This window comes from Tamandua tetradactyla, chromosome 24 (genome assembly GCF_023851605.1).
Source record: "Tamandua tetradactyla isolate mTamTet1 chromosome 24, mTamTet1.pri, whole genome shotgun sequence".
NCBI classification, from domain to species: domain Eukaryota; kingdom Metazoa; phylum Chordata; class Mammalia; order Pilosa; family Myrmecophagidae; genus Tamandua; species Tamandua tetradactyla.
The window spans coordinates 43,953,165-43,968,181 of record NC_135350.1 but is presented as its reverse complement, the minus strand read 5'-3'; the positions used below and the strand labels follow the sequence as shown (position 1 = coordinate 43,968,181).

General features: G+C 36.4%; 1 protein-coding gene across 5 annotated transcripts in view; it reads left to right on the top strand.

The window, feature by feature from the left end:
• GPAT3 (glycerol-3-phosphate acyltransferase 3) overlaps positions 1–12,643 on the top strand; it is a 52,093-nt gene extending 39,450 nt beyond the window's left edge. For all 5 annotated transcript variants that reach the window (XM_077142960.1, XM_077142962.1, XM_077142958.1 and 2 more), the window contains 6 exons: positions 1,561–1,676; positions 3,242–3,297; positions 4,300–4,385; positions 4,941–5,069; positions 7,871–7,950; positions 11,423–12,643. In XM_077142960.1, the coding sequence (XP_076999075.1) occupies positions 1,561–1,676; positions 3,242–3,297; positions 4,300–4,385; positions 4,941–5,069; positions 7,871–7,950; positions 11,423–11,534 (579 nt within the window). In that variant the 3' untranslated portion in view covers positions 11,535–12,643. The remainder of the gene's footprint in view (positions 1–1,560; positions 1,677–3,241; positions 3,298–4,299; positions 4,386–4,940; positions 5,070–7,870; positions 7,951–11,422) is intronic.
• Positions 12,644–15,017: the final 2,374 nt, after the last annotated feature.

Here is a 15,017-nt window from a genome sequence, read left to right as displayed (position 1 = left end):
TTTTAATTTAGGAATATTTTCAAACTTACATAAAGATTTCAGTAATGGGAATAGTACATTGAACACCCATATACCTATATCCACATTTATCTGTTGTTAAATTTGGCCCCATTTGCTTTATCATATGTGTTCTCATGCATGTGCTCTCTCTCCAAATATAAATATACCAATGTTATATATATATTGCTATCTAATATTTATTTTAGAAATTTGAACTAATACCTCCAGTTTATGGGGGTTATTTCTTGCTTCTATTACATATCTGTGTCTCTGTTCTCTCACAGTGAGAACCCTGTTTCTGAACAATATTAACATATTTACTTTATTTGCCCAATCTTATAATATATCCAAATTAGTTTCAAAATTGCTTCATCTATTTCACTAAAACAAACAGATTTTTTAGCTGAGTTCAGGGCTCTTTGCTGTCTGCCTAGAATGAATTATATATAGTCAAATACTGTGTCCTTGTGTTTCTTGAATTGTCTCTCCTCTTGACCCCCACTTCAGGATTCTTCTTTTATTCTTTTGAAATACAGTTGGGTTTGCTTGTTTCAGCTTGCTTTCAGTTTTTCATTCCCATCCTTACTGGCTTAATTTTAGTTTTTGACTATGTAGGACATTACCATGCTTCCAAATGTTAGAACTATACAAAAAGGTATACTTATAGAAATATCCCTTCTTTCCATATCCATTTCACCCCATTCCCTCCTACTCCCTGTAGGTTTAAAAATTTACCATTTTCTGGTTATCTTCTCTGTATTTCTATATTGTGAAGGTAAATAAATTAATGTGAATTATTTCACCTTCTGTCTTGCACAAAGCATAGCATATTGTGTTTGCTCTTTGGCAATTTGCTTTTTCTCACCTAACAATATCTCGTGGAAAACATTCCTTATCAGTCATAGAGATGAATCTTGTTATTTTCATAGCTGCATAATATTCCCTGGATGCATGTATCATCATTTAGGTAGTTTCCAATATTTGAAGTTACAAATAATGTTGTGATTAATAATATTACACATTTGTATTTTCATATTATTGGAGCTGTGTTTTCAGAGTAAATTCCTAGGCTTGGGATTATTGATTCTCAGGGTAAATATGTATGTAATTTTGTTCCTTGTTGCCAAATTCCCTTTTGTAAAGGTTGCACCATTTTGTATGTCCACTTCCTCCAAACAGTGTTGAGAGTATCTGTTTCCTGTGCTTTTCCACAAAGTGTATTGTCATGATTTTAAATCTTTGGCAATCTAAAGGGTGAGAAATGGTACTTCACCATAGTTTTGGTGTGCATTTCTCTTGAGTGAAATAGAAGGATGTCTGCATTTTTAAGGTAGAGGATAGCAGGTATAGTCAACAGAGCTTAAATTCCAAGGTGCTACCAGAAAACGCTTTTGCTTGCATTTGGCTATTCTTATCCTTTGGACAGACTAAGAATTTCAGTCCGTAGAAGAAGGTCAATCTTATCTCCAAGTGGGTAATGTGACTTTACTGGTACTTAGAAAAAGCTGTCTTTGGACAGCTGTGCCTTTACCTTTTTCTCTTTTCTCGTGATACTTCTAGGTTGGCCAGGTTCATGGTGGATTGATGGGAATCATTCAGAGAGCTATGGTAAAAGCTTGCCCACATGTCTGGTTTGAACGCTCCGAAATGAAAGATCGACATCTGGTTTCTAAGAGGTAAGTAGCAAGATACTCAGTATTCATGAGGGTAGCATAAAAGTTGATAATGTTGGCCTTCCTGCCAAGGAGGACAGAGCAGCATCTAAGGATTAAAACTAAAACAATGGCGTTCTGTATGTAGTGAATCACCTGTCGTAGCTACATTAAAAAAATTTTTAATTCTATCATTGTAGTGAGTTTTTTGATAGCATTGGAAGACTGATGCGTCTGTATTGCTGTGAGAGTTAAATCATTGATAAGTGTTTACTCAATAGATGGTCAATTAAGTGTTTGCTGAATGATCTGTATCTCTAAATTTTAGAGATAGACAGAGCTAATGCCTTTTATGGAACATAGAAGAAGGGACCTCTGGAGGTAGGGGACAGAGATGAGTTCGGGTTATGTGAATACTTTGTTAGGAAGACAATCTTTTTCCCTAACTGATAGGGCTCTGGTCATTGCTTCTATAATTGTGAGGGTGGTTCATATTTTAAAGAGTAAAATGAAACAAATAGGGTACACAGGTGGTTCAGTGGGAAAATGCTAACTTTCCATGCGGGAGACCCAGGTTCAATTCCTGGACCATATGTGCACCCCCCCCCCCCCCCGGCAAAAAAAAAAGAGAAACAAATACCATCCAATATGTTGTTTTAAACAGTGGGAATTTATTGGCTTGCAGTTTTGAGGTTAAGAGAAGTCCAAAATTGTGGCATCAGCTGGATAGAGCTTTCTCCTAGAAGCCTGTGGCATTTTGGGGCTGGCTGCTGGTAATTTTTGGTCCTTGGCTTCCACTTTTGACTTCTCTCTCTATCTGACTTTCACTCTGCCTATATAAGATTCCAGTAATCCGGATTAAAGACTGACCTGATTTAGTTGGACCAAACTTTAATTGGAGTAGCATCTTGAAGAAATCTTATTTCTAAGGGCTCCACATCTACCAGAATACAGCCTAAAATCATGAACATGTCCAAACTGAAGGACACAATTCAATCCACCACACCCTACCCCTACCCTTATCAGTTTGTGGTGAGCTGAGGTTGGTATATAAGGCTGCCTGCAAGAACAGGATTTAAGCCTGAAGAACTTCACTTATTCTTAGCTTTATGCTATGTATTTCTTCCGAAGGTTAGCCTGACTCATTTAAGAAGTCTTTTTATACTTAATGTCATGAGGCAGACAATCTGTACTTCCAATTTTCAGATGAGAAGATACGTGTACATGGGAGTACTAGAGCTCATGGCTCATGACTGTAAAGTGTCCTTATTTTATAATAGGCAGAGGACTATTATATCATTGAAATTAAAATCAATGAAATTGATTCATTTCTGAAATGAAAATCATTGAAATTAAAAATATTAAAGTAGCATAGATATATCTTTTCACGTGGTTAGAAAGGGAGCGACCTGAGATTATTTCTTTTACTTGTATCTTCTTTTTTCTTTATTGCTTTATAATTATATTAGAGTATGAAAGTAGTAGTATAGAGTATAAGAATGTATGAAGAGTATGAAGGAGTCCAAAAAGGACTTCCATCTTGCTCTCTCTTTAAAAGTAGAATTTTAATCCTTTATTTTTTTCCCCAGACTAAAAGAACACATTACAGATAAGAAAAAACTACCCATACTAATCTTTCCTGAAGGTAAGAATGGAGAATTGCCTACCAAGTTATAGCTAATAACAACAAATGCTATCAAAAATGTATGAAGAATGGGATTGTTCTAGAATTGGCATTTTTAGTCCAGATCTCTGCTATAGGAATGGTGTGGCCTTCTCTGAGCTACTAATTGCCAACTTTCCTTTGAAAAATGTTTAAATGCAGTTTTATTGAGATACATTCACACACCATACAAACCATCTGAAGTATATAATCACTAGTTTATAGTATCATCACGTAATTGTGCATACAACCCCAAGTTTTTTTTAAAATTTTTTATTAATTAAAAAAAATTACAAGAAACACAAACATTCCCAACACATACACTCAGCAATTCACAATATCATCACATAGTTGCATATTCATCATCATGATCATTTCCCATAACATTAACATCAATTCAGAAAAAGAAATAAAAAGACAACAGAAAAAGAAAATTTTACATGCCATACCCCTTACTGATCCCTTTCATTGATCACTAACATTTCAAACTAAATCTACTTTAACATTTGTTCCCCCTATTATTTATTTTTATTCCATATGTTCCTCTCATCTGTTGACAAGGTAGATAAAAGGAGCATCAGACACAAGACAACCCCAACTTTTGAAATTTGATGAGACTTTCATGTCGTGGTATTTTGTGATCTCTGACGTCGTTCCTGGATAATGAACCTAGAAGGATATTGTTGATAACCCCTAAGCGCTCTAATTTTAAATGTACTGAAATTGTGACCTGTCATGAAGAAGTTATAATTCTAGTATGTTCAATAGTAAAGTCAAAGTTTGTTATTAAACCTGCTTAGATCTATCCTTTCTTAAACAGGGCTTGATTTGTGAAATGGTAGTAAAATATCTGTAACTTTGATACAATTTAAATATTTTAAATGACTTTATATAAAAATAATCCCTTTGAAAGCTTCTGTTAAAAAAATAGATTGCCTTTAAAATATTCTCCCATCTCCCACCTCTTATTCCCACCCTCTGCAGGAACTTGCATCAACAACACTTCAGTTATGATGTTTAAAAAGGGAAGCTTTGAAATTGGAGGAACCATACATCCAGTTGCAATTAAGGTAATACAGATACTCTTCTCTCCCTTCACCCCTGCAAAGTAGTAACTTGGTAATTTTTTATTTTGCTATAACTTCAATCTTAAAGAAAAGTTATAAGAATAATATAAGAAACACTCTGTTACGCTTTACTTAGATCACTGGCTGTTTACATTTAATCCCATTTACATTATCATTCTCTAATTTTATGTTTATAGATATGAGCTGTGTGACTGCATCAAATATTGAAGGTCCCACTGATAAGCAAAACAAAGAAGGTCCCAACTTTCATAAACCTTCTAGTTAAGCTGGGGGACAGATACTCAATAGCCATGTAAATATCTGTTGTTCCCATCATGCCCAGTGCTATGGGGCTCTCATTATAAAAGCATTCTGCTCTAATCAGAGGAGTTAACTGGCTCCTTTTACTGGTTTGATCATTTTAATTAAGTGAAGTAGCTTCTCTTTTTCTTGGGATCTCAGAGTTGCTAGATTTAGTACCTTAAAAATACTGACATGGATAAGAAAAGCCAACAACTGGTTCATAACTGGAATGCATTTTCTTTTCTTTTTTCTCAGTACAACCCTCAGTTTGGTGATGCTTTTTGGAACAGTAGTAAATACAACCTAGTGAGCTACCTGCTTCGAATGATGACCAGCTGGGCCATCGTCTGTGATGTGTGGTACATGCCCCCCATGACGAGAGAGGTATTCCACAGATAAGAGTTGGGCTTTGGGGGTTTATCTTATCAGACAAAGGCTGAGAAAACCTTTACCTGAAAACATGGGAATATCTTTCTTCACATTAGCTAGAGTTGGACTGCCTTCCTGCTTTCTTCGTAAATGAGTCATTTTTTAATGATGTACAGGCATACCTCAGAGATTTTGCAGGTTCAGTTCCATACCACTGCAATAAAGCAAGCATTGCAATAAAGTGAGCCTCACTAATTTTTTGGTTTTCCATTGCTTATAGTACTTATGTTTATACTATTCTGGAGTCTGTTAAGGTCTAATAGTATAATGTCTGAAAGCTGTTCATATCTTAATTTAAAATACCTTATTGCTAAAAAATGCTAACGTCATCTGAGCCTTCAACAAGTTGCAGTCTTTTTGCTGGAGGATGGTCTTACCTTGGTATTCATTGAGGCTGCTGATTGATCAGGGTGGTGGTTGCTAAAGGTTGGGGTCACTGTGGCAGTTTCTTAAAATAAGACAGCAGTGGAGTTTGGTGTATCAATTGAGTCTTCCTTTCATGAACGATTTCTCTGTAGCCTGTGATGTTGTTTAATAGCATTTTACCTACAGTAGAACTTCTTCCAAAAATTGGTGTCAGTCTTCTCAGACCCTGTCACTGCTTTATCAGCTAATTGATGTAATATTATATATCCTTTGTTGTCATTTCAACAATGTTCACAGCATCTTCACCTGGAGTAGATTCCATCTCAAGAAACCACTTTCTTTGCTCATCCTTATGAAGAAATTCCTCATCAATTCAACTTTTATCATGACATTGCAGAAATTCAGTCACATTTTCAGGCTCCACTTCTAATTCTAGTTCTCGTGCTGTTTCTATCACATCTGCAGTTACCTCTTCTTCTGAAGTCTTGAACCCCTCAAAGTCATCCATGATGTTGGAATCGACTTCTTCTAAACTCCTGTGAATGTTGATATTCTGACCTCTCCCAAATGATGAATGTTCTTAATGGTATCTAGAAGGGTGAATCTTTCCAGAAGCTTTTCAATTTACTTTGCCCAGATCCATCAGAGGAATCACTATCTATGGCAACTATAACCTTAATAAATGAAATGACTCCTTGATCCATGGGCTTGCAGAATGGGATGTTATGTTAACCGGTATGAAAACAACATTAATTTCATTGTACATCTTCATCAGAGCTCTTGAGTGACTAGGTGTGTCATCAATGAGCAGTGATTTTTTTGAAAGAAATATTTTTTTCTGAGTGGTGGGTCTCAATAGTGGGCTTCAAATATTCAACAAACCATGTTTTAGAGAAAATTTCAGTCATCAGGATTTGTTGTTCCATTTATTGAGCACGAGAAGAGTGAATTTAGCAAAATTTTTAAGTGCCCTGGGATTTTCAGGATGGTCAGTGTAGTTGCCTTAACTTGAAGTCACCAGCTGCATTAACCCTAATAAGAATGTCAGACTGTCCTTTGAAGCCAGGCATTGACTTCTCCTTTCTAGCTATGATGGTCCTAGATGGCATCTTCTTCCAATAGAAGATTGTTTCATCTCCATTGAAATCTGTTGTTTAGTGTAGTCACCTTCAATCGTTTTATCTGGATCTTCTGGAAAACTTGCTGTGGCTTCTACTTCATCAATTGCTGCTTCACCTTGCACTTTTATGTTGAGATGGCTTCTTTCCTTAAACCTCATGAATCAACTTCTGCTAGCTTTAAACTTTTCTTCTGCAGCCTCCACACTTCTTTCAGCCTTCATAGAATTGAAGAGAGCTAGGGCCTTGCTCTGGATTAGGCTTTGGCTTAAGAGAGTATTGTGGCTGTTTGGATCTTCTATCCAGATCACTAAACCTTTCTCCATATCAGCAATAAGATTGTTTTGCTCTCTTATCATTTATATGCTCACCGGAGTGGTACTTTTCTTTGCATTCACAACTGAGCTAACTGGTGCAGAAGGCTTAGCTTTTAGCCTATTTCAGCTTTCGACATGCCTTCCTCACTAAGCTTAATCATTTCTAGCTTTTGTTTTAAAGTGAGAGGCATGAGATTCTTTTCTTCATTTGAACACTTAGAGGCCATTGTAGGGTTATTAATTGGCCTAATTTCAATATTGTCGTGTCTTAGGGAATAGGGAGATCTAAGGAGAGAGAAAGATGGGGGAACTGCCAGTCAGCGGAGCAGTCAGAACACATGCAGCATTTATCAATTAAGTTTACTTTCTTATGTGGGTATGGTTCATGGAGCCCCCAAACAATTAAAACAGTAACATCAAAAAGCACTGATCAGAGATCCATAATGAATATAACAATGAAAATATTTGAAATATTGTGAGAATTACCAAAATTTGACACAGATACACAGAGTGAGCACATGCTACTGGAAAAATGGTGACAGTAGACTTGCTCAATATGGGTTTCCACAAACGTTCAATTTGTAAAAAATGCAATATCTGCAAAGCACAATAAAACAAGGTATACCTGAATTTACCTGTCTTTAAATCAGGTCATTTTATATTCAGAAACTTCTTCATAATAGTTTCTATAATAGGTGTTGATTTACTGAACCCATAGTTATTATGGGATGTTATATCTTGGGTAAGACTAATAAAGAGCATTCAAAAATGTGTATATGGTAAAGTAAAACAATACAGCATTGCATTTTCTTGATAGAACACATTATATGTACTGTGATTAATGTAGATGAGAAAATATTTGAGATAAAACAAATACAGATGATTATAAACCATTTTGAGGTATTATTTAAAAGCTGTGTACCAGGATTATATTTTTGTTGTTGTCGTTTTGCAGGAAGGGGAAGATGCAGTCCAATTTGCTAATAGGGTTAAGTCTGCTATTGCTGTACAAGGAGGATTGACCGAGCTTCCCTGGTAAGAAAGTTTTCAGAAATACTGTAACAACTGGGCACCATCACCTGGCTAGGTTGACACCTGAACCTAACTATCACAGCAGTTAACTCCCCATTTCTCTCCCTTGGCTTTAATTTTTACCTTTTTTTTTTTTTTTTGAGGAGGAGCAAGACTGATTATAGGTGATGATTATAGCTATACCTATGTTTATAATGAGAGACCAAATTCTTACACACATACCGATGTTATATTATCAAGCTGGCATAAAGTAGTCCATAATTCACGTCCTTTAAGTTCAATGAAGTCGTTGCTGTTTGTCATGTTTTTAGTGTTTCAAAGAGCACTTTACATGGAGAGTAAATTTGAGGAAATTGTGGCAGTGTTCCAGATTCAGGATTTGGCTGAGTCAGATGGTCTGCCAGGCAGCTAAGCACTCTCTGGATCAGTAGAAGGACTTGGGGCTGTTCAGGGATCAAGCCGCTGGATGAAGAGCTAGGTCCTCACACCCCTTTGTGCAAGGGCGAGGAATGTCTCTGTAATATTTTAGCCAATTCACATATCTCAAACACAACGAAAAAAGCTTGTTTCTGACATCCATTTTACTAATTAATAAGTCACTAATTTTGACAGTTTAAGTCCATTTCTAACATGAGAGACAAAGATAGCTGAAGCCTTCTAGTGGCACCTCTGGAAGGCGGTCATCTGATTAAACACTGGCCGATCACCCCTGGAGTATGAGTTCAGGGCAATTCACTGCCACTTAGGCATAGGTTAAGGTGAACATTTGCATTAGGTTATCTAAGCTAGGATATGTTAAGCTAAATTACAGACATTATAGCATCATGAAATTACAGACTTCCTTTAGTTGGGAGATGTCCTAGTGATCCTTGTTCATATGTGTAACTGGCTTCCTCTTCTTTGACTATTTTTCCTCCTCTTTCCCCACCTTGCCTCTTATCTGATATCCAACCCCCAGTGCTTCTGCTCTGAAGCCATCGTGAAAAGTTAGGAGCTTTGGTCTGTAGCCTCAGACACAGAGGAAAGGAAGAAAGACATGAGAGATAAAAACAGCTTTGGGGAGTGAGCCACAGGACAGATGCCTGAATCAGATTAGTTTAACTAAATCCATGAAAAACTGATGCTCAGAATTTTTCAATTTCATTCTATCAGGCCATATATAATTTTATAATGAAAAATTATTTTGGATTACCTAGCCTCTTATTTAAAAAAAGACAAAACCTCTCTACCCTTCGGAAGACATTTGGCATTCACCCATTGGGTATGCATGAACATGTCTAGACTGCTTTTCCATAGATTAAATGACAACTTAACTGAATGATCTTAAATTGACTCCTATATGTGACTCCTGTTTTTCTTAAGAGCTAAGATCTGCTGCTATTGCAAAGGGAATCAGATAGATTTGAAGTCTCTAAGGGTAACAAGTCACAGTTGGGAGCCTTGGAGAGCAGGTCATATCTGAGGTGCTCAGGATGGAGAATTATATGAACATAATGTCAGGATTCAAAGACAAACGTACTAACTTTAAGGGTTTGACTCTTTTGGCCTGAACTTCAGGAAAAGAGGAAAAGCCTTACCTTTTACCTTTCTCCCTTCCTTAGTTATTTTTGTTGTTGTTGTTATAGAAAAATAGCATATATACAAAAAAGCAGTACATTTCAATGCACACTGCAACAATTAATTATAGAACAGATTTCAGAGTTTGGTATGGGTTACAGTTCCACAATTTTAGGTTTTTACTTCTAGCTACTCCAAGACACTGGAGACCAAAAGAAGTATCAATACAATGATTCCACAATCATACTTATTTGTTAAATCCTATCTTTTCTGTTATAACTCCATTTTCTCCCTTAATCTTTCTCCCAATCTTTAGGGGTATTTGGGCTATGCCCATTCCAACTTTTTCATGTTGGAAGGGGCTGTTGATAATATGGGATGGGGGATGGAGCTAGTTGATGTTCTGGAGAGGCTGTCCCCTCTGGGTTTTAGGGCTCACTTGGCCTGGGAACCTGTCTTGAAGTTGTAGATTTCTGGGAAGTAATCGTAGTATATGGAATCCTTGTAGAATCTCACATAAAGGCGTAGGTGTTCTTTAGGGTTGGCAGGAATGGTATTAGGTTGAGGTTTGGCAAACCATGGTAAATAGCAATATCTAGCTGAAGCTTGCGTAAGAGTAGCCTCTTGACTATTTCCTTCCTTAGTTTTTATGATTCATAGTTCATGTGAAGGGTATGGATAGTGCAAGCAGCTCTTGGATAAAAGAGGCCTTTATTAACAACTGGGGACCTTACCACAATTTATAACCTTGTTTCATGAAAACATCTCACTACTGAGCTCCTGGAAAATTGTGTTGCAACAGTCTGTTTTTCAATTGAGGACTTACTGTTGGACTATGCCTTGGATTGCTGTCTGGAGACCAGAATATTGTGGTGGTCTCAGGCTGGCATCTGTATGTAGGTCAAGTTCTATCCTTCTGGCACTGAGTTCACTGGCTAACCTGTGATCACTCATCATCATCAGAGAGCACTTGGGTAAAACATTTATGTTTAACTGGGTTAAAATTAAACAGGCACAGTATAAAATAAGCAGGTTCTCAGTCCATGCTCTCCTAGGAGTTAAGATCTAAAAGATTAGGAGGGAGATGGTGGCCTCTGATAGTCCAATCTCCTCCCAGCAATGCTGGTTTGTTGTTTCTCTATATAGTCCCAAGAAGGAATGGCATGCAGAGACCTTCTAACCCAGACAGGTCTGTGTTTTCATCACCCTGAAGAAAGTTCAAAGATTCACAGGCTCTGAATTAAGGAAAATTGCTTACACAGGCACTTGCTACTGGTTCAGTGGACTTTATGGTTTTGTTGTCTGTTTTATTCTGAATCTGTTTTGTAATAAGACAGGTAACAAATACCTGAAATATGGTGATTTGAATGACAGCACAATTTGGTAGGCATATGATCAGGTTTGAGTAATGGTTAGTTCTTTTATTGTTAAGGAGTTTACTCACACATGCGCTATATCCCCACCATTTCTTATGTGTGTGTATATATATATTTTGTATGCTCTATCCCTGGGGATCTTGTATGTATATTTTTAATTCTCCATATGATTTTCCAGTAAGACATAGCTAGATGAAAAGTGATAACTTTGCATTCTTGGGAGGAAATTTTTGGTAAGCAGTCCCAGTTTTAATATAGTTTCCAAATGTTGAGCATTAACATCTAAATGGAAATTGTATAGAGATATTATTCTTTATTTTAACCAAGGATCAGGGAGGTTGTTCCTTATTCAGAGACATTCACATCTGCTAAGTAGTAGAGCAGAGATTGAAATCTGGGTCTTTCCACTTTCAAATCCAATGTTCTGTGCCCTGTTGCTGACAAGCTCTTCGGCCTCATGACACCATACTGCATCTATTAATATGTAGCTCCTTTTACTCTTCTGGGGGGACTCGTTTATATATTTGTCTTTCTATTCCCAGGGATGGAGGGCTCAAGAGAGCAAAGGTGAAGGACACCTTTAAGGAAGAACAGCAGAAGAATTATAGCAAGATGATTGTGGGCAATGGATCGCTCAACTCTGAATCAGAATGAATGCTACCCTGTAGATAAAACTTGACTTCCCAGAACTAGCCCTTAAAAATGGAATGTTTTTTTTTTTTTTTTGCATTTTGTTTTGTTTTACTGTTTTTGTTTTTTATTTTAAATTTTTACTACAGGATGATTGTCTCTACCTCTTTATGCCTGAGGCAGAAGTCACAGTTACCCTTTTTTGGGCTTTTGTTTTGGTATTGCAAAAGCCCAAGAACTGTAGGGTAGTTTACTGGGTGAAAACAGATTCTGCCTTTTGTGAAATGATGAGTTATTGCTGAATGAATGAAATATGTATACAGGAAAAAGTGTTGTTTGGAACCTGTTCATATGGTAATTAAAAAAAAAAGTCCTTAATTCTCCTTCCATAATTAGCTTTCTTCTTCTCTTCTCCCCCACCCCACTCCCTTAAATCACTTAAACAGGGGGCTTGCACATCTGTGCGAGGTTACCCTTTTGGTTATGTTGTCCCACAAAGTTGGAAAGAAAAACGGAAGATTGTATTTCAGAGAAATGGTGGCCGGTGATCAGCCACCTGTTTTGGAAGTCAATAGGAAATGTAAATGGTTTTTACCAGTGATTGGAAAAGAAATCCTCTTTGGAAGCTTCACCAAGGAGAAATGAGTTGAAGTGGACACGTGTGTGTAGTTATATGTAGGCAGTTCATGATTTAATACATTTTTAGACATCAAATGGTGAGAAGGAGCTTAGTTAGTTTTCCTTGTTTGTGTGCTGAATACCTATGGCTAATTCTCCCCCCTTCCACCGATTTATTTGTTTATTAAGCAAGCACGTTTTCAAATAGGAGGAGCCTTTACCAAAAAATCACATTATCTTCAGCGGGAGGACTAAGGCATGAAGATATCACAGCCTCCCCGCCTCCCCATTCCTTTGGTTTGTTTCAGAACTGTTTCAGTCTCTTGAACAGAAAAATAAGTTGTAAAATTACATTTTGGAAACTGAGCCTTAAATTTTTTAAAGGGGAAAACAAATGTTTCCTAGCTCACTCAGCATAAGAAATGTTTGATAGCAATATAATGCCATCTTAAACTCTGAGAGTATTATATATCTTCTGGTAATCATGTACAGAATGTGAAATGGTCTTATGGTGAATATGAATAAATTTTATATTTCTAAATGTGTTGCATTATTTTTCTCTCCCCTTTACCTTTCTATGGTTTTTCCCTCCCCTTCACCTTTCTCTGGTTTTGAGTAAGTTAATTTTTTTCTTATTGCAAACAAGGATTGTTCTTTTTTCATTTGAATGACATAGACTTTATTGCACTGGAATATCTGGGAAATGAGAACATGAACCACTGGACTGTTTTTTTAAGCACAGTTATCTGAACCCTGGCCCTGTAGACTCTGCCTTGAGCAAAGTCACAGACTTTTGCAGTTGGTTTGCAGGTGAACTTGAGAAATGACGTTTTAATTGCCTATAAGGAAGCCTGGCATAGCATACTCAAGAAGATATCTAGCTAGATGGATTTAACCTCAAAGGGAAATTTGCAAATGGGTTGCCCTTGTGATCATCTACCCTTCTGTACTCACACTCCATTCCCTTTGTTGATTCAAGTTTTTTTTCCTTTATTAGGAAAGTTGTGAGTTTAATAGAACGACCATGCATAAAATACAGGATTCTCATATGCCACCCTATTATTAAGGCCTAGCATTGGTATGATGCATTTGTTACAGTTGAGGAAAGCACATTTTATGATTGTACTGTTAAATATAGTCTATAGTTTAATTTAGGGCTCACTGTGTGTGTAGTGCAGTTCCATGGATTTTTTATTTCATTGTGTTATATATACACCTAGCATTTCTAATTTTAACCACGTTCAGAGAGATATTTCAGTAATGTTAATTATGTTCACAATGTTATGCTACCATCATCACCATCCATTACCAAAACATTTCCATTGCACCAAATAGGAACATTTTAAGTCTTCAGTGTATTTTAAGCCTTAACTTCCCATTCCCTATCCCCATCCCATCTCCTGCTAACCCATGTTCTAGATTCTGGCTCTATCATCTTGCTTATTCTAATTATGTCTTATCAGTGAGATTGCACAATATTTGTCCTTTGCTGTCTTCGAGGTTCATCCATGTTGCCACATGAACCAGAGCTTCATTCCTTTTTAATATTCAATAATATTACGTTTTACGTATATACTAAATTTTGTTTATCTATTCATTGGGTTGCTTCCATCTTTTGGCTGTTGTAAATAATGCCACTATGCACATCAGTGTGCAAACATGTGTTTGAGTCCTGTCTTTCCATTGTTCTGAGTATATACCTAGTAAAGGGATTGTCAAGGCATATGGTAATTCTATACTCAGCTTCCTGAGGAACTGCCAGATTGTCTTCCACAGCAGTTGCATCATTTTGCGTAAATACCAGCAATGAATGAGTGTTCATATTTCTCCACATCCTCTCCAGCTCTTGTAATTTTGGGTTTTTTTTTTGTCAATAGTAGCCATTCTAATGGGTGTGAAATAGTATCTTGTGGTTTTGAGTTGCATTTCTCTGGTGGCTAATGATGTTGAGCTTCTTTTCATGTGCTTTCTGGCTATTTTTATTTCTTTGGAAAGAGATCAGTTCAAGTCTTTTGCCCATTTTTAAAGTTGGTTGTTTTTCTGTTGTCAAATTGAAGGATTTCTTCATAAATTCTCAATATTAAATCTTAATCAGATATATGATTTCCAAATATTTTCTCCCATTATGTTTCTTGTCATTTTACTTTGATGATAAAGTTCTTTGAGGCACAAAAATTTTTAATTTTGATGATGTCCCATATATGTATTTTTTCTTCTGTTGTTTGTGCCTTGGGTGTAAAGTCTATGAAATAATTACTTAATAGATCCTGAAGATTCTTCCCTACATTTTCTTTCTTTCTTTTTTTAACTTTTTAAATTGCTTAGTATAACACATGTACAAGGCAAAGAAATAAAAAGCAATGGTTTTCAAGCACTCTTCAACAAGTGGTTACAGAACAGATCCCAGAGTATCATGGGCTACCATACTATCCTCGTATTTTTCCTTCTAGCAGCTCCAGAATATAGGAAGTTAGAGGCTTAAATATTTTTTTATCATCACAATCAACTTTTTTTCCTTTTTTTGGTGAAAAATAACATATATATATATAAAAGCTATAAATTTCAAAACACAGCACCACAATTAGTTACATTATAGAACATATTTCAGACTTTGACAGGGATTACAGTTTCACAATTTTAGGTTTTTACTTCTAGCTGCTCTAAAATACTGGAGACTAAAAGAGATACCAATTTAATGATTCAGCATTCATATTCATTTGTTAAATCCTATCTTCTACGTATAACTCCACCGTCATCTTTGATCTTTCTATACCTCTCTTTAGGGGTGTTTCTATGGCAATTCTAAAATTTTTATACTGGGAGCGTCTGTCACTAATACGGGGTAGGGAGATGGAACTATCTGATGTTCTGGAGAGGCTGGGCTAGGTT